Source organism: Bombina bombina, chromosome 4 (genome assembly GCF_027579735.1).
Source record: "Bombina bombina isolate aBomBom1 chromosome 4, aBomBom1.pri, whole genome shotgun sequence".
Classification (NCBI taxonomy): Eukaryota; Metazoa; Chordata; class Amphibia; order Anura; family Bombinatoridae; genus Bombina; species Bombina bombina.
The window spans coordinates 927,268,647-927,291,278 of NC_069502.1; the positions used below are offsets into that span (position 1 = coordinate 927,268,647).

Consider the following 22,632-nt stretch of genomic DNA (forward strand, 5'->3'; position numbering starts at 1 on the left):
CACTCCATTCCTGTTTTGCCTCAGTCCGTTCCGCTTGCTATTGAGGCTATTGATGACAGGCCCCTTCAGCCCACACCCGTTACTCATGAAACTGCTCCGTTATCCATGGCTGTTGGGGCTCTCCATTTTGAAACCCTCCAGTTCCAGGTGATAAACTCTTCGCATTTTCCGGTTGTTCTGGGTTATCCCTGGCTCCAAAAGCACAATCCCAGTCTTGACTGGTGCAGGTCCGAAAGTTTGTTGTGGTCTCCGCAATGTATTTCCACTTGTCTTCGGAAATCAGTTAAAGTCTTGTGCACTTCTTCAGTATCTCAATTGCCAGAGGAGTACCAAGAGTTCCTAGACGTTTTTGACAAGGTGCGTGCCAGTACGTTGCCTCCTCACTGGTCTTACGATTGTGCCATAGACCTGCAACCCGGAGCCATTCCTCCTCGGGGCCGGGTTCACCCTCTGTCTGTTGTGGAGAATTGTGCTATGGAGGAGTATGTTGCCAATGCTCTGTCACGGGGGATCATCTGCAAATTATGCAGGGCTGGCTTCTTCTTTGTGAAGTTAAGAGCAAGTTAAGACCATGCATCGATTATAGGGGTCTTAATCATCTTACAATTAAGAATGCTCACCCTATTCCGCTCATTACAGAACTCTTTCACCGCCTCAAGGGAGCTATGGTCTTTACTAAACTTGATTTGAGTGGAGCGAACAATCTTGTTAGGATCAAGGAGGGCCATGAATGGAAAACAGCATTTAACACCAGGAGCGGGCATTATGAGTATCTTGTAATGCCCTTTGGCCGATGCAATGCTCCTGCTGTTTTCCAGTAATTTATTAATGATGTCCTACAAGATATGTTGCAACAGTGTGTTGTGGTGTACTTAGACGACATCCTCATACACTCACCCACACTTGAGGCTCATCGTTCTGATGTTACACGAATTCTTCAGAGACTATGTGAGAACAGCCTGTTTTGTAAACTCGAGAAATGTGAGTTCCATCAGACTCAAGTAACCTTCCTAGGTTATGTTATCTCCGTTGCAGGGTTCTCCATGGATCCTAACAAGTTATCTGCAGTGGCCTCGCCCAGTTGGTCTTAGGTCTATTAAATGTTTTTTGGGGTTCGCCAATTACTATAGAAAGTTTATTAAAAACTTTTCTTCCTTGGTCAAACCTATCACAGGCATGACCCGTAAAGAGAATGATCCACTCCATTGGTCACCTACTACCATTAAGGCCTTTGATAGTCTTAAGACTGCCTTTGCTGCCGCTCCAGTTCTGGCTCACCCTAACCCTGTCTTGCCTTTCGTTCTTGAGGTCGATGCGCCTGAGACTGGAGTAGGTGCCCTCTTGTCTCAACGTCCAACGCCTGACGGTTCCTTGCATCCATGTGGTTTCTTCTCTAAGAAATTGTCTCCAGCAGAGTGCAATTATGAAATTGGCGACAGGGAATTACTGGCCATAATTTTGGCACTCAAGGAATGGAGGCATCTTTTCGAGGGTACTAGCGTGCCAGTGCTCATTCTTACTGACCACAAGAATTTAACTTATCTATCTGAAGCCAAACGTTTGTCGCCCCGACAGGCCAGATGGGCGCTATTTTTGTCTCGGTTTAATTATGTGGTCTCCTACCTGCGTGGTAGTAAGAATGTTAGGGCTGATGCCCTCTCTCGACAATTTTCGCCTCTGTCCAAGGTGGAGTCTGTACCTACTCCAGTTATACCTCCTGACCATATTTTTGCTACCATACGTACTAATTTGACTTCTCCCTTTTCTATAAAGCACCAGATAGTAAATATTTTGCTTTGCAGGCCAAAGCCAAAATAGAGCATATAACTTTTAGCATCTATAACAATTTTTTAACTGATAGAATTAAAAATATATGATACAAATCCCCCTTGACCCATCCGTATTACTGCTGAATAACCTTCCTAAAATAAAATGCAAATTGAGGTACAGATTTGTGCTTCTTTTGCTTAATTGTGCAAGAAGACTGATCCCCCTAAATCTTCCACAATTCTGTCCTTAATAGACTGGAAGGCATTGGTCACTCGCACTCTGGAGTTAGAGAAATATCAACATGCAAGTACCAAAAGCATGGAGGATTTTCTGGATATGAATTTTCTATGGGAAGAGTATTGTAATCCTTACTTATAATGTTTTTGGTCTAATATTCTAAGTAGCGATACATAGTCAAGCTAACCCAATGTGATGTACAACTACCCCTATTGTTGTGTAGAATGTTCTACTATTCTTCATGAAGGAAAAAAATAATTAAAATACCATGTTATTATGATGTAAGACGACCAATGTAAGAGCTGTTTTATGTTGAATAAGTTGTTATATTTTGTTTTCATTAATAAATTAAAAAAAAAAATTGATATATATATATATATATATCAAACAAATAAGCCGCTGACACATACTTTCACTGCAGCCTTTTTTTCTTTCTTTTTTAAACATTTATGAAAAAACCTTTGTAAATATTTTTTCTGGCCACACTGGGAATATTGTGTTAACATATATTGGAGTGAAGCAATATAAGCAGCAGTGCAGACCAATGAGGGAGCCACATAGGTCTATTAAACTTGTAGCACAAAAGCAGCCATAAACAAATGAGAGTGGCTGTGTTCCAATAAAACTTTTTTTATGGACACTGAAATTCAAATTTCATATAATTTTCACGTCACAAAATAGTATTCTTTTAATTTTTTAAGCATGTAATAACATTTTTGGCTTGTGGTCTGTATTAAAAGAGGTGATAGGCCATAGTTTGCTTATCCTTCAGCTAGACCAGTCAATGCAATCACTTTGTAATGGAGCAGGATTCTTGCATGGGAACTAAATATAACATTATATGAGAAGAGTTGAATACCGGGTTGTACCAATCCATATAGAAACATAAATATCCTATAAGCCAGTGATTTGCAACCTTTTTTTTTGCCGTGGCACACTTTTTTACATTAAAAAATCCTGTGGCACACCACCATCCCAAAATTTTACAAAATCACACATTGTAGCCTAATACAGTATATATATATATATATATACACAATATATATATATATATATATATATATATATATATACACACTGTACTGTGCTGTCATGCCTTCTACAAACTATACATGACATATTGACATTCATTCACAAACAATCATAATGATTGTCTGTGAATGAATGTCAATGTCATGGTTGTAAATGATGCCTGATGAGCCTGTCACATAACTACCAATATTTAAAAATTTGAAAGAGGGACACCCCTGCACTGTTGTCAGTCTGCCGCGGCACACCTGAGGATCTCTCACGGCACACTGGTTGAAAAACACTGCTATAAGCAATATTTTACTTCCATGTCTTGCCACAATCAGACTGTGCATCAATTTATATATAGGTCTTCCTTTAATTGTTTAAATAAAAAAATAATAATGGAACAAATTCTCTAGACAAATTATTTACAATAGAAAGAATATTTTATAAGACAAATTCATAGTACACAAAAAACCATGAACACATTTTCTCATAACAGGAGATTGCAAATTGGCCCATCCTAAATGCAAACTGTAAAATAAAGAACATCTATATTATTGTTATCAAAGTAGGAGTGAAAACATGGCTTTAAAATGTGTTAATATTTAAAAATGCTGTGACCCACAGAAAATTAAAAATGGGGACAGATGCTTTGAGCATCCTGCTTAAAGAAAAGGGACGCTACCAAGTCATCTTAACATGCATTTTTATAAAGAAGTATTTGTAGAATGGCTGTTCTGAATAAGACCTCAATTTTAGCAGCATGAGTTTTCATCAATACTCCTCCCCTTTAAAACAAAGCAATATATAACATATATTGGTGGAGCTTTGTACCAGTGGGTGAAATTTCCATCCTCATCTACTGACCTTTAAACATACTTGAGAGCAGCAAGAGGTTGTATTATTAAGTACTGAAACACCATATCATTTGTAGATTACACAAAGAAATAGGTAGATACTGGTCAACATTCTATGTGCGTGATTAAATACAAATCTCAACAGCGACTTCTAAAACAGGATGAAGTCAGAGCAATGATCTAAACAATGCTCAGATGAAAAGGTCTGGAATGGTTTAAATCACTTTAAAGTGCTCACATACAATATACATGCACCTTTGACATAGGAAGTGTTGGAGATGCTGTTATGTCCTTTAAAGTGCAAAATAAAATAATTTCATGCCTGAGTATATTAGGTGTTATGGATTTAATTGTTGCTCTGTGTGTTTTTAATAAATAGGTATGTTCCAGTGAATACAGGAAACCGTTTCACATCTTGTTCCTCTCCTTAGTTTTGAAACCTTCAAAATCTTTGTGATAAAACAGAAAGCCCCCACAAAGCCAGAGATAGTAACAGAACAGCGACATATTTAAAGTGACTAAGTTAGGTTAGTTCTAAAATTGTGCAGCAATTATTCATTAATATGTTTAGAAAAAGCTGGTTTTCAGTTTGATGGTAGGTGCAGTTTGTATAATAGGTGCAGGCTGGCGAGAGGCGACTTTAGCTTTGCTCGCCTGGCTGGCTCGGATAGCAGATTCTAGGCATGCCTTTAGTTCCGGAGCAGCACCAATCACAGTCTTAAAAGCGTGAGGGTATAGAGGCCCAATACGCATTAGGTTCTGCAGTGCAAATTCATGTAGATCCTTTGATGCTGGTGGTGCAGAACTAATGGTGTTCATATCCAGCAGGTAAGAAATCAGTGTTGGAACAAGAAGTGCTAATAGCTGAACTCCTGTAAAACAAAATAAACATAAATTTGTAGGAAAAAAACCCCATCAAGTTCAAAATCTAAAATAGTGTTAATGTTTTGTTTACATTGTTCTTTTGGTATCCTTTGTTGAAAAGCACACCTAGGTAGGATCAGTATCAACAATGTACTACTGGGAACTAGTTGACATTGGTGGCGATGCACATGTCTTGTCATTGTCTCACCAGATGTGATCAGCTAGGTCCTAGTTGGGCATTGCTGACTTTTACACTTTAGTGTATTTTCTTTTTACACTTAGGTCCCATTAACTGAAATACAAACCACAAGTATTAAAAAGCCAAAGGTTCAAACTGCAAAGTAAAATATTTATGTCCCTTTTCCTGTGCCTTTAAATCCATATTATAAAGCGTGTTCCACCTGTTGGTTAATCATGGCCTCAGGTAACGATATATATGTTTTTTTGGTATATATGTTACACTTGTTTAACAAGGTCAATGGTAGAAACAATTAAAGGGACATGAAAGCCTAAAGTAAAATGTCATGGTTCTCATAGTGCATGCAATTTTTAGAGATTTTTACATTTACTTCTACTATGAAATTTACTTTGTGCTTTTGGTATACTTTATTGAAAAGTGTTCCTAGGTAGGCTCAGGAGCCGCACTGCACACTACTGAGAGATAGCTGGTGATTGGTGACTATACACATATACTTCTTGCCATTGGATCGCCAGATGAGTACAGCTGGAGCTGACTTTAATAACATAACAGTGAAATAATAAAATGATGAAACAGAGCATTTTCTTTTACCTTTTTGTACTTTTATGTTCCTTTATACCTCTTCAACCCAATGAAGGAAAAGATTGATCACAAGTCACTACTAGGAACAATTTGGGCAGATTGAGTATTTAAGGTGATAACTAGAAAAACATAATTTACTGTATGTAAGAATTTACCTGATAAATTCATTTCTTTCATATTGGCAAGAGTCCATGAGCTAGTGACGTATGGGATATACAATTCTACCAGGAGGGGCAAAGTTTCCCAAACCTCAAAATGCCTATAAATACACCCCTCACCACACCCACAATTCAGTTTAACAAATAGCCAAGTAGTGGAGTGATAAAATAAAGAGTAAAAAAGCATACAAAAAGAGGAACTGGAAATAAAAATGTGCTTTTTATACAAAAATCATAACCACCATAAAAAGGGTGGGCCTCATGGACTCTTGCCAATATGAAAGAAATGAATTTATCAGGTAAGTTCTTACATAAATTATGTTTTCTTTCATGTAATTGGCAAGAGTCCATGAGCTAGTGACGTATGGGATAAAAATACCCAAGATGTGGGAGACCACAGAAGAGTCACTAGAAAGGGAGGGATAAAATAAAAACTATTTCCGCTGAAAAAATTAAATCCACAAAAAAATAAGTCTCTCATAAATTTCACATAGATTTCAAGAAAAAAACTTAAATCATAAGCAGAAGAATCAAACAGCTGCCTGAAGAACTTTTCTACCAAAGACTGCTTCAGAAGAAGCAAATACATCAAAATGGTAAAATTTAGTAAATGTATGCAAAGAAGACCAAGTTGCTGCTTTGCAAATCTGATCAACAGAAGCTTCATTCTTAAAAGCCCAAGAAGGGCGACTGATCAAGTAGAATGAGCTGTAAATCTCTGAGGTGGAGACTGTCCCGCCTCTAAATAAGCCTTGTGAATCAAAACTTTTAACCAAGATGCCAAAGAAATGGCAGAGGCTTTCTGATCTTTCCTAGGACAAGAAAAAACAACAGACAGACTAGAAGTCTTCCTGAAAACTTTAGTAGCTTTGACATAATATTTCAAAGCTCTTACAACGTCCAAAGAATGCAAAGATCTTTCAAGAGTATTCTTGGGATTGGGACACAAGGAAGGAACAACACTTTCCTTACTAATGTTGTTAGAATTCACAACCTTAGGAAGAAATTTAAACAAAGTCCGCAAAACAGCCTTATCCTGATGGAAAATCAGAAAAGGAGACTCACAAGAGAGAGCAGACAATTCAGAAACTCTTCTAGCTGAAGAGATAGCCAAACGAAACAACACTTTCCAAGAAAGTAGCTTAATATCCAAAGAATACATAGGCTCAAAAGGAGGAGCCTGCAAAGCTTTCAAAACCAAATTAAGACTCCAAGGAGGAGAAATTGATTTAGCAACACGCTTGATACGAACCAAAGCTTGAACAAAACAGTGAATATCATGAAGTTTAGCAATCTTTCTATGAAATAAAACAGAAAGAGCAGAAATTTGTCCCTTCAAGGTACTTGCAGACAAACCTTTATCCAAACCATCCTGAAGAAACTGTAAAATTCTAGGAATCCTAAAATAATGCCAAGAGAATTTATGAGAAAAACACCATGAAATATAGGTTTTCCAAACCCAATAATAAATCTTCCTTGAAACAGACTTATGAGCCTGTAGCATAGTATTAATCACTGAATCAGAGAAACCTCTATGACTAAGTACCAAGTGTTCAATTTCCATACCTTCAAATTTAGCGATTTGAGATCCTGATGGAAAAACGGCCCTTGAGACAGAAGGTCCGGCCTTAAAGGAAGTGGCCAAAGTTGGCAACTGGACATCCGGACAAGATCCGCATACAAAAACCTGTGAGACCATGCTGGTGCTATCAGAAACACATGCAACTGTTTCAATGTGATCTTGGAAATCACCCTGGGAAGAAGAACTAGAGGCGGAAAATGTAAGCAGGTTGATAAAACCAAGGAACTGCTAACCCATCCACCATGTCCGCCTGAGGATCCCTGAACCTGGAAAGGTACCTGGGAAGCTTCTTGTTTAAATGAGAAGCCATCAGATCTATTTCGGGAAGACCCCACATCTTTACAATTTGATAAAATACATCTGGATGTAGAGACCACTCCCCTGGATGTAAAGACTGACGACTGAGATAATCCGCCTCCCAATTGTCTACACCTGGGATATGTACTGCAGAAATTAGACAAGATCTGGATTCTGCCCAAGAAAGTATCCAAGATACTTTTTTCATAGCTAGGGGACTGTGAGTCCCACCCTGATGATTGACATATGCCACAGTTGTGATATTGTCTGTCTGAAAACAAATGAATGGTTCTCTCTTCAACAGAGGCCAAACCTGAAGAGCCCTGAAAATAGCATGGAGTTCTAAAATATTGATTGGTAACCTGGCCTCTTGAGGTTTCCAAACCCCTTGTGCTGTCAGAGATCCCCAAGACAGCTCCCCAACCTGAAAGACTGGTATCTGTTGTGATCACAGTCCAGGTTGGACGAACAAAAGAGGCCCTTGATCTATACGATGGTGGTCTAACCACCAAGTCAGAGAGAGTCGAACATTGGGATTTATACCTGGGATATGTATTGCAGAAATTAGACAAGAAAGTATCCGAGATACTTCTTTCATCGCTAAAGGACTGCGAGTCCCAATTGATGAATGACATATGCCACAGTTGTGATATTGTCTGTCTGAAAACGAATGAATAATTCTCTCTTTAATAGCGGCCAAGCTTGAAGAGCCCTGGGAATAGCACGGAGTTCTAAAATATTTATTGGTAACCTCGCCTCTTGAGAATTCCTAACTCCTTGCACTGTCAGAGACCCCCAGACAGCTCCCCAACCTGTGAGACTTGCATCTGTTGAATCACAGTCCAGGCAGGACGAACAAAAGAGGCCCCTTGAATAATCCGATGATGGACTAACCACCAGGACAGAGAGAGTTCAATGTTGGGATTTAAGTATATCAACTGTGATATCCGAGTATAATCCCTGCACCATTGATTCAGCATACAAAGCTGCAGAGATCTCATATGAAAACGAGCAAAGGGGATAGCATCCGATGCTGCAGCCATGAGACCTAAAACTTCCATGCACATAGCCACTGAAGGGAATGATCGAGACTGAAGGTTTCGACAGCCAGAAACCAATTTCATTTGTCTCTTGTCTGTTAAAGACAGAGTCATGGACAGTGAATCTATCTGGAAACCTAAAAAGGTGACCCTTGTCTGAGGAATCAAGGAACTCTTTGGTAAATTGATCCTCCAACCATGTCTTTGAAGAAACAACACAAGTTGATTTGTGTGAGATTCTGCTAAATGAAAAGACTGAGCCAGTACCAAGATATTGTCCAAATAAGGAAACACCGCAATACCCTGCTCTCTGATTACAGATAGAAGCGCACAGAGAAACCGATAGTGGTCTGGATTAATCGGAATATGAAGATCCTGTAAGTCCATTGAGGACATGTCACCATCTTGAAACTTGGGACTCTTACAAATTGATTCAAAAACTTCAGATCCAGAACTGGTCTGAAAGAATTTTCCTGATGAATAGATTTGAATAAAAACCCAGACCCTGTTCCAGAATTGAAACTGATACAATCACTCCTGAAAGCTCCAGATCTGAAACACACTTCAGAAAAGCCTGAGCTTTCACAGGATTCGTTGGAACGTGAGAAAGAAAAAATCTTCTCACAGGAGGCCTTATTCTGAAACCTTTTCGATACCCCTGAGAGACGATATTCTGAATCCAATGATTCTGAATAAAACCTGCCCAAACGTCTTGAAATAATTTCAATCTGCCCGCCAACAGCAGAGTGGTTTTCTGTTCTCTATTCTGACGAAAGGAACAAAACAGATTAGAAGCTTTAGATTTGCCCTTAGACTTTTTATCTTGAGGCAAAAAAACTCCCTTCCCCCCAGTAATAGTGGAAATAATAGAATCCAACTGGGAACCAAACAAATTATTACCCTGGAATGATAGAGATAGTAACCTAGATTTAGATACCATGTCAGCATTCCATGATTTGAGCTATAGAGCTCTCCTAGCTAAAATAGCCAAGGACATAGATTTAACATTAATCTTGATGATTTAAAAAATAGCATCACAGATAAAATTATTAGCATGTTGAAGCAAACAAACAATGCTATACAAATCAAAGTATTTTTCCCGTTGTGCTAAGCTATCCAACCAAAAAGTTGATGCAGCCGCAACATCAGCCATAGAAATAGCACGTCTGAGCATATATCCAGAATGCAAATAAGCTTTCCTTAGATAAGATTCAATCTTCCTATCTAAAGGATCTTTAAAAGAGGTACTATCTTCCATAGGAATAGTAGTACGTTTAGCAAGAGTAGAAATATCCCCATCAACCTTAGGGAATTTTCCCCAAAACTCTAATTTAGCCCTGGCAAAGGATACAACTTTTTAAACCTTGAAGAAGGAACAAAAGAAGGAACAAAAGAAGTACCAGGCTTAGACCATTCCTTAGCAATCACATCAGAAATAGCATCAGGAACAGGAAAAAAGTCAGGAGTAGTCACAGGAGGTTTATAGACAGAATTTAAACGTTTACTGGATTTATTATCAAGAGGACCAGACCCCTCAATATCCAAAGTTATTAACACTTCTTTTAACAAAGAACGAATATACTCAATCTTAAAAAGATAAGATAATTTATCAGTGTCAATGTCTGAAGTAGGAACTTCTGAGTTAGAAAGATCCTCATTAGAAGAGGTTATATCAGTATGTTGCCGGTCATTACAAATTTCATCAGTATTATGAGAAGTTTTAAAAGACCTTTTACGTTTATTTGAAGGCGGTATAGCAGCCATAACCTTCTGTATCGCTTCAGCAATATATTTTTTTCATATCAACAGGGATATCATATACTTTAGATGTTGAAGGAACAACAGATACCGTACTAGCACTAATAGAAACCTTTTCTGCATGCAAAAGCTTATAATGACAACTGTTACATACTACAGCTGGAGATATAATCTCCACTAGCTTACAACAGATACACTTACAGGGCATATGAATAGACCGGTCCGGTTGCCAATGGCGACCTAAATTTCTTGCGGGCAAGTAAAATTTTGAAGTTACCAGCCCGAGCGGCGACCTGACATTTTAAGTGGGATATAAGAAGCAATAATGAAAAATCTCAAATTGCCTTTCAAATATGCGCACACACAGGAAAGGAGGGTAGAAAGGGGAGGTTCTTTCTGTTAAATGCATTCAAAGACCTCCCCTTATCTCCATGGCTCTTGGTCTCTTCCTTGTCAGTTGCTACTTCCCACCCCTAAGGTTGTCTGCACGGGAAGACATCCTGCTAGAGCGGTGAGTGTTTCTTCTCTGTGTGTGTATGAATGAAGTATGGGTTAAAGGGACTATATAGTTATAGTAGGCAGCTTGCTCACGTACATTATGCCGACGTACTCCAGGGTCCTCTGCAGAACTTCATCACAATGTACACGAGCAAGCTGCCTACTATAACAATATAGAGCACTGCACAATTTTTCCTGACGCTACTGATGCTTCAAAAACTGAGTTTACCAATTTGTAGAGAATATACCATCTCTATGCACCCAGTCAAATCTGCTAGTGCGGCACTGAGTCGTGCTAGTAGTTGAAAGGCAGTCGGGCAGAAAGGGGAAAAAAGTGTTTTTAACATGCTCGTTATGTCAAAGCGCTATAGGTTGAAGGGTGACAGCATTAAATATACAGGTAGCCCTCAGTTTACGCCGGGGTTAGGTTCCAGATGGAATGGTTGTAAATGGAAACCGTTGTAAATTGAAACCCAGTTTATAATGTGAGTCAATGGGAAGTTATGGTGATGGGTTCCAGGCCCCTCTCAAAATTGTCATAAGTTACACCTATTATTTTAAAAGCTTTGAAATGCAGACTTTAAATGCTAGACAGCATTATAAACCTAATAAAATAATCACACAACACATAATATATAATTAACTTAAGTTAAACAAAAACATTTGCTAAACAGCATTATAAACCTAATAAAATAATCACACAACACAGACTTCACTTGCATTTTTCTGCAAACAATTCTTTCTATGCATTCCAATCTATAACTGAGTTATAGACAGGAAGATCTTGTTCCTTTGAAATCTGCTCAATAGCTCAGGTCTGGTTAAACTGATTAATTTCTGCTTGCTTGGCTTTGCTGCAACACAAGCGGACAGCTCCACCTACGGACTATTTTAATAAATGCACTGCTTCTCAATGCTTTTCAATAGCAGTCACATGACTGGGAAAAAAGGTTGTTATTCTGAAACGGTGTAAATTGAACCGTTGTAAAACGAGGGCCACCTGTACTTAGTCAATCGTGACCCCACATATGCTGAAGTAAAAAAACAGCTCAATTATATATCTCTTTTTTTTACCCTTAGTGGAAAATAAGTCAAGACTGTACATACAGTATTACAAAGATAGTATCCCTGTTTTTTGTAGCTGGTGATAGAAAAATATTTTCTAAAGTTAAAGCCTTTTTATTAATACTCAAATCCCAAGTAGTAAGCAGCTCACAAAGCATTGCAGACAGAGGTCCCAATTTGAATGCTTTGTGAGATTACAATAACACTATTTATATTGCCTTTTTAAATAATTCTGTATATATACACACACTACATGCAGATACGCACGGGCGACTAAAGTTTCTTGCGGCCTGGTAAATTTTATGATTTACTCGCCCACTGGGCGAGGGAAGTTTTTGGGTATTCATAGCTTTGGTAGAACTGTGTTCAGGCAGCATGGTTCCTACAGCAGCTTCTGAGACAGGATCAGATTGAGACATCTTGTAAAATGTAAAAAATAAAAAATAACATTAAACAGAAATAACTTATTTCCACATATAGCAGTTTCAGGAATCGGAAAAAATGCAAATGCTAAAATTGGCAAAAAAAAGCAAATGGCATAGCCCTCTGAGCATAAAGAAGGCAAAGAGCATATAGGAAGTGAGGTAAAATAAAACTAATCTTTTTGGCGCTAAGTAAGACGCACAACGCAAAAGGAAATTGATCATTTTTTTGGTGCCAACAAACATCCAGAAATTACGGAACTCGCGTCATAAACACAATTTAGTGCCAAACAACCTAACGTCAACTAAGACGCAGGAAATAACGAACTTGTGTCAAGACAGAGGCACATTCGCGCCCAAAAAAGATTCTCGCGCTAAAAAATGATGCAATAAATAACAGCATTTTGTGCCCTTGCGAGCCTAATTTGCCCACAAGTTTCCAAGAAAAAAAACACAATTTATGCTTACCTGATAAATTTCTTTCTCTTGTGGTGTATCCAGTCCACGGATCATCCATTACTTGTGGGATATTCTCATTCCCAACAGGAAGTTGCAAGAGGACCCACAGCAAAGCTGTTATATAGCTCCTCCCCTTCCTACCATATCCAGTCATTCGACCGAAAACAAGCAGAGAAAGGAAAAAGCATAGGGTGCAGTGGTGACTGTAGTTTAAATTTAAAAATACCTGCCTTAAAATGACAGGGCGGGCCGTGGACTGATACACCACAAGAGAAATAAATTTATCAGGTAAGCATAAATTGTGTTTTCTCTTGTAAGGTGTATCCAGTCCACGGATCATCCATTACTTGTGGGATACCAATACCAAAGCTAAAGTACACGGATGAAGGGAGGGACAAGGCAGGTACTTAAACGGAAGGCACCATTGCCTGTAAAACCTTTCTCCCAAAAATAGCCTCCGAAGAAGCAAAAGTATCAAATTTATAGAATTTTGAAAAGGTATGAAGCGAAGACCAAGTCGCCGCCTTGCAAATCTGTTCAACAGAAGCCTCATTTTTAAAGGCCCATGTGGAAGCCACAGCTCTAGTAGAATGAGCTGTAATCCTTTCAGGAGGCTGCTGGCCAGCAGTCTCATAAGCTAAGCGTATTATACTACTTAGCCAAAAAGAAAGAGAAGTTGCCGAAGCCTTTTGGCCTCTCCTCTGTCCAGAGTAGACAACAAACAAAGAAGATGTTTGACGAAAATCTTTAGTAGCTTGTAAGTAAAACTTTAAAGCACGAACCACGTCCAGATTATGTAATAGACGTTCCTTCTTTGAAGAAGGATTAGGACACGAGGATGGAACAACAATCTCTTGATTGATATTCTTGTTAGATACCACCTTAGGTAAAAACCCAGGTTTGGTACGCAGGACTACCTTATCAGAATGATAAATCAGATAAGAAGAATCACATTGTAAGGCAGATAACTCAGAGACTCTACGAGCCGAGGAAATAGCTACCAAAAAAAGGACTTTCCAAGATAAAAGTTTGATATCTATGGAATGAAGAGGTTCAAACGGAACTCCTTGAAGAACCCTAAGAACCAAATTTAAGCTCCATGGTGGAGCAACAGGTTTAAACACAGGCTTGATTCTGACTAAAGCCTGACAAAATGCCTGAACGTCTGGAACATCTGCCAGACGCTTGTGTAAAAGAATAGACAGAGCAGAAATCTGTCCCTTTAAGGAACTAGCTGACAAACCTTTTTCCAAGCCTTCTTGGAGAAAAGATAATATCCTAAGAATCCTGACCTTACTCCATGAGTAACCCTTGGATTCACACCAATAAAGATATTTACGCCATATTTTATGGTAACTTTTCCTGGTGACAGGCTTTCGTGCCTGTATTAAGGTATCAATGACTGACTCGGAGAAGCCACGACTTGATAAAATCAAGCGTTCAATCTCCATGCAGTCAGTCTCAAAGAAATTAGATTTGGATTTTGGAAAGGACCCTGAAGTAGAAGGTCCTGTCTCAGATGCAGAGTCCATGGTGGAAAGGATGACATGTCCACTAGATCTGCATACCAGGTCCTGCGTGGCCACGCAGGCGCTATTAAAATCACTGATGCTCTCTCCTGCTTGATCTTGGCAATCAGTTGAGGGAGCAGAGGAAACGGTGGAAACACATAAGCCAGGTTGAAAGACCAGGGCGCTGCCAGAGCATCTATCAGCGTCGCCCTGGGGTCCCTGGACCTGGATCCGTAACAAGGAAGCTTCGCGTTCTGTCGAGACGCCATGAGATCCAGTTTTGGTTTGCCCCAGCGATGAATCACTTGTGCAAACACCTCCGGATGGAGTTCCCACTCTCCCGGATGAAAAGTCTGTCGACTTAGAAAATCCGCCTCTCAGTTCTCTACACCTGGGATATGGATAGCTGATAGGTGGCAGGAGTGAATCTCCGCCCAGCGAATTATCTTTGAGACTTCTAACATCGCTTGGGAACTTCTTGTTCCCCCTTGATGGTTGATGTAAGCCACAGTCGTGATGTTGTCCAACTGAAATCTGATGTACCTCAGAGTTGCTAACTGAGGCCAAGCCTGAAGAGCATTGAATATCGCTCTTAGTTCCAGAATATTTATTGGAAGGAGAGACTCCTCTTGAGTCCACGATCCCTGAGCCTTCAGGGAGTTCCAGACTGCACCCCAACCTAGAAGGCTGGCATCTGTTGTTACAATTGTCCAATCTGGCCTGTGAAAGGTCATACCTTTGGACAGATGGACCCGAGATAGCCACCAGAGCAGAGAATCCCTAGTCTCTTGGTCCAGATTCAGTTGAGGGGACAAATCTGTGTAATCCCCGTCCCACTGACTGAGCATGCATAGTTGCAGCGGTCTGAGATGTAAGCGTGCAAATGGCACTATGTCCATTGCCGCTACCATTAAGCCGATTACTTCCATACACTGAGCCACCGAAGGGTGCGGAATGGAATGAAGAACCCGGCAGGAATTTAGAAGCTTTGATAACCTGGACTCCGTCAGGTAAATTTTCATTTCTACAGAATCTATCAGAGTCCCTAGAAAGGAAACTCTTGTGAGTGGGGATAGAGAACTCTTTTCCTCGTTCACTTTCCACCCATGCGACCTCAGAAATGCCAGTACTACGTCCGTATGAGACTTGGCAATTTGGAAGTTTGACGCCTGTATCAGGATGTCGTCTAAATAAGGGGCTACTGCTATGCCCCGCGGCCTTAGGACCGCCAGAAGGGACCCTAGAACCTTTGTGAAGATTCTTGGGGCTGTAGCTAACCCAAAGGGAAGAGCTACAAACTGGTAATGCCTGTCTAGAAAGGCAAACCTGAGAAACCGATGATGATCTTTGTGTATCGGAATGTGAAGGTAAGCATCCTTTAGATCCACTGTAGTCATATATTGACCCTCCAGGATCATATGCAGGATGGTATGAATAGTTTCCATCTTGAATGATGGAACTCTGAGGAATTTGTTTAAGATCTTTAGATCCAAAATTGGTCTGAATGTTCCCTCTTTTTTGGGAACCACAAACAGATTTGAGTAAAAACCCTGTCCTTGTTCCTCTTTTGGAACTGGATGGATCACTCCCATAACTAGGAGGTCTCGTACACAGTGTAAGAACGCCTCTCTCTTTATCTGGTTTGCAGATAATTGTGAAAGGTGAAATCTCCCTATGGGGGGAGAAGCTTTGAAGTCCAGAAGATACCCCTGGGATATAATTTCCAACGCCCAGGGATCCTGAACATCTCTTGCCCACGCCTGGGCGAAGAGTGAAAGTCTGCCCCCCACTAGATCCGTTACCGGATAGGGGGCCGTTCCTTCATGCTGTCTTAGAGGCAGCAGCAGGTTTTTTTCGCCTGCTTACTTTTGTTCCAGGTCTGGTTTGGCCTCCAGACCGCCTTGGATTGAGCAACAGTTCCCTCTTGTCTTGCATTAGAGGAGGTTGATGCCGCACTTGCCTTGAAGTTTCAAAAAGGCACGAAAATTAGACTGTTTGGCCCTGGATTTGGACCGGTCCTGAGGAAGGGCATGACCTTTTCCTCCAGTGATATCAGCAATAATCTCCTTCAAACCAGGCCCGAATAAGGTCTGCCCCTTGAAGGGAATGTTAAGCAGCTTAGATTTTGAAGTCACGTCAGCTGACCATGATTTAAGCCATAGCGCTCTGCGCGCCTGTATAGCAAAACCAGAATTCTTAGCCGTTAGTTTAGTCAAATGAACAATGGCATCAGAAACAAAAGAATTGGCTAGCTTAAGTGCCCTAAGCTTGCCAAGTATGTCATCCAATGGAGTCGCTACCTGTAAGGCCTCTTCCAGAGACTCAAACCAGAACGCCGCAGCAGCAGTGACAGGGGCAATGCATGCAAGGGGCTGTAGAATAAAACCTTGTTAACAAAATATTTTCTTAAGGTAACCTTCTAATTTTTTATCCATTGGATCTGAAAAAGCACAACTGTCCTCGACAGGGATAGTAGTACGCTTTGCTAAAGTAGAAACTGCTCCCTCCACTTAGGTACTGTCTGCCATAAGTCCCGTGTGGTGGCGTCTATAGGAAACATCTTTCTAAAAATAGGAGGGGGGGAGAACGGCACACCTGGTCTATCCCATTCCTTATTAATAATTTCTGTAAACCTTTTAGGTATTGGAAAAACATCAGTACACACTGGCACTGCAAAGTATTTATCCAGTCTACACAATTTCTCTGGCACTGCAATTGTATCACAGTCATTCAGAGCAGCTAAAACCTCTTTAAGTAATACGCGGAGGTGCTCAAGCTTAAATTTAAATGTAGAAATATCAGAATCAGGTATTCTCCCTGAGTCAGAAACATCACCCACAGACTGAAGTTCTCCTTCCTCAGCTTCAGCATATTGTGAGGCAGTATCAGACATGGTTCTTAAAGCGTCAGTATGCTCTGCATTTCGTCTAACCCCAGAGCTATCTCTCTTACCTCTAAGTTCAGGTAGTCTGGCTAATACCGCTGACAGTGTATTATCCATGACTGCCACCATGTCTTGTAAAGTAAACGCTATGGGTGCCCTTGATGTACTTGGCGCCATTTCAGCGTGAGTCCCTTGAGCGGGAGTCAAAGAATCTGACACGTGGTGAGAGTTAGTCGGCATAACTTCCCCCTCGCTAGATTCCTCTGGTGATAAATCTTTTAAAGACAGAATATGATCTTTATTGCTTAGAGTGAAGTCAGTACAATTGGTACACATTCTAAGAGGGGGTTCCACCATGGCCTTTAAACATAATGAACAAGGAGTTTCCTCTATGTCAGACATGTTTATACAGACTAGCAATGAGACTAGCAAGCTTGGAAAACACTTTAATTCAAGTTAACAAGCAATATAAAAAAACTGTACTGTGTCTTTAAGAGAAACAAATTTTGTCAAAATTTGAAAAACAGTGAAAAAAGGCAGTTACGCAAACGAAATTTTTACAGTGTATGTAAAAGGCTAACAGAGCATTGCACCCACTTGCAAATGGATGATTAACCCCTTAGTTAAAAAAACGGATCAAAAAAACGACAGACGTTTTTTAACAGTCCCAGCAAAGTGCCACAGCTTTACTGTGGCTCCTACCTTCCCCAATAAACGATTTTAGGCTCTTTAGAGATGTCCTGTAGCATTCAGGGGACTCCTGATGAAAACTGGATGTCTCAGTCTGTAATTTTAACTGCGCAAAAAAAGCACTAAAATAGGCCCCTCCCACTCATATTACAACAGTGGAAAGCCTCAGGAAACTGTTTCTAGACCAAAATACAGCCAGCCATGTGGAAAAAATTAGGCCCCAATAAGTTTTATCACCAAGCATATATAAAAAACGATTAAACATGCCAGCAAACGTTTTATATAGCATATCTATAAGGGTATTACCCCTGAGAGTAAGCATGATACTAGTCGTTATTAAATCACTGTATTCAGGCTTAACTTACATTTATCAGGAATCAGCAGCATTTTCTAGCATTTCCAATCCTAGAAAAAATCATAACTGCACATACCTGATAGCAGAATAAACTGCACGCCATTCTCCCTCTGAAGTTACCTCACTCCTCAGACATGTGTGAGAACAGCAATGGATCTTAGTTACAACCTGCTAAGATCATAGAAAACTCAGGCAATCTATCTCTGCCTGAGAAAAAATAGCACAACTCCGGTACTATTTAAAATAACAAACTTTTGATTGAAGAAAATAAACTAACTATTTTTCACCACTCTCCTCTTACTACCTCCATGCGCGTTGAGAGTTGCAAGAGAATGACTGGGTATGGTAGGAAGGGGAGGAGCTATATAACAGCTTTGCTGTGGGTCCTCTTGCAACTTCCTGTTGGGAATGAGAATATCCCACAAGTAATGGATGATCCGTGAACTGGATACACCTTACAAGAGAAATTATTTCAAATTGAAAAAAAGACTGTACCCCAGGTAAGACAAACTTCCTAAAACATGATTCCCATAACGAAACTGCTGGACTGCAAAGGGAAATACACATAAACCTGACTCATGGCAAATATATGTAAAATACATATATTTAAAACTTTATAATAATATATAAAGCGCCAAACTATAGCTGAGAGTGTCTTAAATAATGATACATACTTACCGAAAGACACCCATCCACATATAGCAGATAGCCAAACCAGTACTTAAAGCTATCAGCATAGGTAATGGTATATAAGAGTATATCATCGATCTGAAAAGGGAGGTAGGAGATGAATCCCTACGACCGATAACAGAGAACCCTTGAAAAGATTTCCCGCGAGGGAAACCATAAAATCAAATAGGCGATACTCCCTTCACATCCCTCTGAAAAACACTGTACTCTGAGAGGAATTGGGTTTCAGAATGCTTAGAAGCACTCATCACAGAAGAAATCATAGAAATCAAGCACAAACTTACTTCACCACCTCCATAGGAGGCAAAGTTAGTAAAACTGAATTGTGGGTGTGGTGAGGGTTGTATTTATAGGCATTTTGAGGTTTGGGAAACTTTGCCCCTCCTGGTAGGATTGTATATCCCATAAGTCACTAGCTCATGGACTCTTGCCAATTACATGAAAGAAAAGGTTTCTCAATAACAGTCCTCAGGCAACCAACAGGCACAATTTCCATCATTACTTTGAGTTAAAGCAGGTCAATAACCATGGTTACAGATCAGCTGATTATTTCACATGTGTTTTATTTGAGATGAACAAAGCAGCAACTGCTAACATATATTTTATGCTAGGGTTGCACCAATACCATTTTTTTAAGACCGAGTACAAGTACCAATACTTTTTTTTCAAATACTCACCGATACCAATTACCGATACTTTTTTTAATGTCATGACAGTTTACCAAGCACAATACGGACTAATGATTTAAGATTGCTTCTTTATAATTATGAACTGTATCTCAAAAGACATTTTGAAATAATAAAACAGTTTTATGTGCTTGTTGTCACAAAGTTCACAGAACATGTTTATAAATAAAAATATTACAATAACATATATTAATAACAACAATAAATAACAGCTGCAGTTGGGTTGTAGGGTGCCTGTATAACTCATCAATCTAACATTTGTACTTAATACAAAGTAATATAATTTAATTCTGAAAATAATATTGGGGAAGGAGTATCCCAGTAATCCCCATTGAGAAAAATTGGGCATTTGCATTTTACTGACTCAACAGAAAATAGGGCTGGCTAAGAATGTTCCTCAGAGTACAGTATGTTTTGAGCATAATTGTGCAAGATGAGTACTAGCAGTATAAAAGGCAATCAGAATAATTTTTCAGAAGTTAGTGGCAAGTTCTTATTAAGGAACAGAATAATCTCTGCATGTTCAGCTATAAGTCTGTTTCTGCCATCAGTAAGGATATTTGATGCTAAGCTGAACAGTCTTTCACTTTTCACACTACTGCATGGGTTAGAAAGATATATTTTTGGGCCATTAAATCTCAGTTTATTAAAGGGACAGTCTAGGCCAAAATAAACTCATGATTCAGATAGGGCATGTAATTTTAAACAATTTTCCAATTTACTTTTATCACCAATTTTGCTTTGTTCTTTTGGTATTCTTAGTTGAAAGCTTAACCTAGGAGGTTCATATGCTAATTTCTTAGACCTTGAAGGCCACCGATTTTTATAATGCATTTTAACAGTTTTTCACCACTAGAGGGTGTTAGTTCATGTGTTTCATATAGATAACACTGTGCTCGTGCACGTGAAGTTATCTGGGAGCAGGCACTGATTGGCTAAACTGCAAGTCTGTCAAAAGAACTGAAATAAAGGGGCAGTTTGCAGAGACTTGGATACATGATAATCACAGAGGTTAAAAGTATATTAATATAACTGTGTTGGTTTTGCAAAACTGGAGAATGGGTAATAAAGGGATTATCTATCTTTTAAAACAATAAAAATTCTGGTGTAGACTGTCCCTTTAACTGCACAGTACTTCAGGGATTTGTCTGAATGATGTACAGTGATCTCTCCCAGGTAGGCTTCCAGCTGTAAAGTAGCAGATTTTGGAGCACTACTCTGATGTACAATAATACAAATAACAGCAATTTGTATTGGTAGAACAGAAGTGAACAATTTTTAGTCAAGTCTCCACTCCAGCTTAAAATGAAATGGGAACATGCAGTTTGAAAAACACCACAAGATGGCGTATGGGTAGGAATTGGAGGTATCGGTTTAAGTATCGGTGCATTTGCAGTTTATGCCCCTAAGCCTACATCGGTATGCTCTTCAACAGCAAATACCAAGAAAACCAATCTATGCTTACCTTATAAATCCCCTTCTTTCATGGTGATGAGAGTCCATGAGCTTTGGCATGTGGGATTCAACACATGTCCACTAGAAAGGGGCAAAGGTACCCCAAACACCAAGAGCTTTTGATCCCTCACATCTCCCTGCATATCCCAGTGTATCATATAGCCAAGCAGAGAAGAATAAAGGTGCAGAAAAGGCAGGGTATACAAAGGTGCAAATTAAACTGCCGCCAGAGATACACAGAGAAAAACATTGGGCGGGTATTGTGGACTTTCACTAGCATGAAAGAAAGGAATTTATCAGATAAGCATAAAACATCATTTATGTAAGAACTTACCTGATAAATTAATTTCTTTCATATTGGCAAGAGTCCATGAGCTAGTGACGTATGGGATATACAATCCTACCAGGAGGGGCAAAGTTTCCCAAACCTCAAAATGCCTATAAATACACCCCTCACCACACCCACAATTCAGTTTAACGAATAGCCAAGTAGTGGGGTGAAAAAGAAAAGAGTAAAAAGCATCAACAAAGGAATTTGGAAATAATTGTGCTTTATACAAAAAAAATCATAACCACCATAAAAAGGGTGGGCCTCATGGACTCTTGCTAATATGAAATAAATGAATTTATCAGGTAAGTTCTTACATAAATTATGTTTTCTTTCATGTAATTGGCAAGAGTCCATGAGCTAGTGACGTATGAGATAGCAATACCCAAGATGTGGAACTCCACGCAAGAGTCACTAGAGAGGGAGGGATAAAATAAAAACAGCAATTTTTCGCTGAAAAAAATAAATCCACAACCCAAAATATAAGTTTATTCTCATAAATGAAAAGAAAAACTTAAAACATAAGCAGAAGAATCAAACTGAAACAGCTGCCTGAAGAACTTTTCTACCAAAAACTGCTTCCGAAGAAGCAAATAAATCAAAACAGTAGAATTTAGTAAATGTATGCAAAGTTGCTGCTTAGCAAATCTGATTAACTAAAGCTTCATTCTTAAAAGCCCACAAAGTGGAAACTGATCTAGTAGAATGAGCTGTAATTCTCTGAGGCGGGGCTTGACCCGACTCCAAATAAGCTTTATGAATCAAAAGCTTTAACCACAATGCCAAGGAAACGGCAGAAGCCTTCTGACCTTTCCTAGAAGCAGAAAAGATAACAAATAGACTAGAAGTCTTCCTGAAATCTTTAGTAGCTTCAACATAATATTTCAAAGCTCTTACCACATTCAAAGAATATAGGGATCTCTCCAAAGAATTCTTAGGATTAGGACACAAGGAAGGGACAAAAATTTCTCTATTAATGTTGTTAGAATTCACAATCTTAGGTAAGAATTTAAATGAAGTCTGCAAAACCGCCTTATCCTAATGAAAAACCAGAAAAGGAGATTTACAAGAAAGAGCAGATATTTCAGAAACTCTGCTAGCAGAAGAGATGGCCAAAAGGAACAACACTTTCCAAGAAAATAGTTTAATGTCCAAAGAATGCATAGGCTCAAAAGGAGGAGCCTGTAAGGCCTTCAAAACAAAGTTAAGACTCCAAATAGGAGAGATTGAT

The 22,632-nt window shown here is 39.3% G+C and overlaps 1 protein-coding gene across 1 annotated transcript in view; it reads right to left on the reverse strand.

Annotated features, from left to right (window-relative positions):
• Positions 1-3,442: 3,442 nt before the first annotated feature.
• HEATR5B (HEAT repeat containing 5B) overlaps positions 3,443-22,632 on the reverse strand; it is a 261,254-nt gene continuing 242,064 nt past the window's right edge. Inside the window, exon 36 of the mRNA XM_053711883.1 lies at positions 3,443-4,750. Within this exon, the coding sequence (XP_053567858.1) occupies positions 4,446-4,750 (305 nt within the window). The 3' untranslated portion in view covers positions 3,443-4,445. The remainder of the gene's footprint in view (positions 4,751-22,632) is intronic.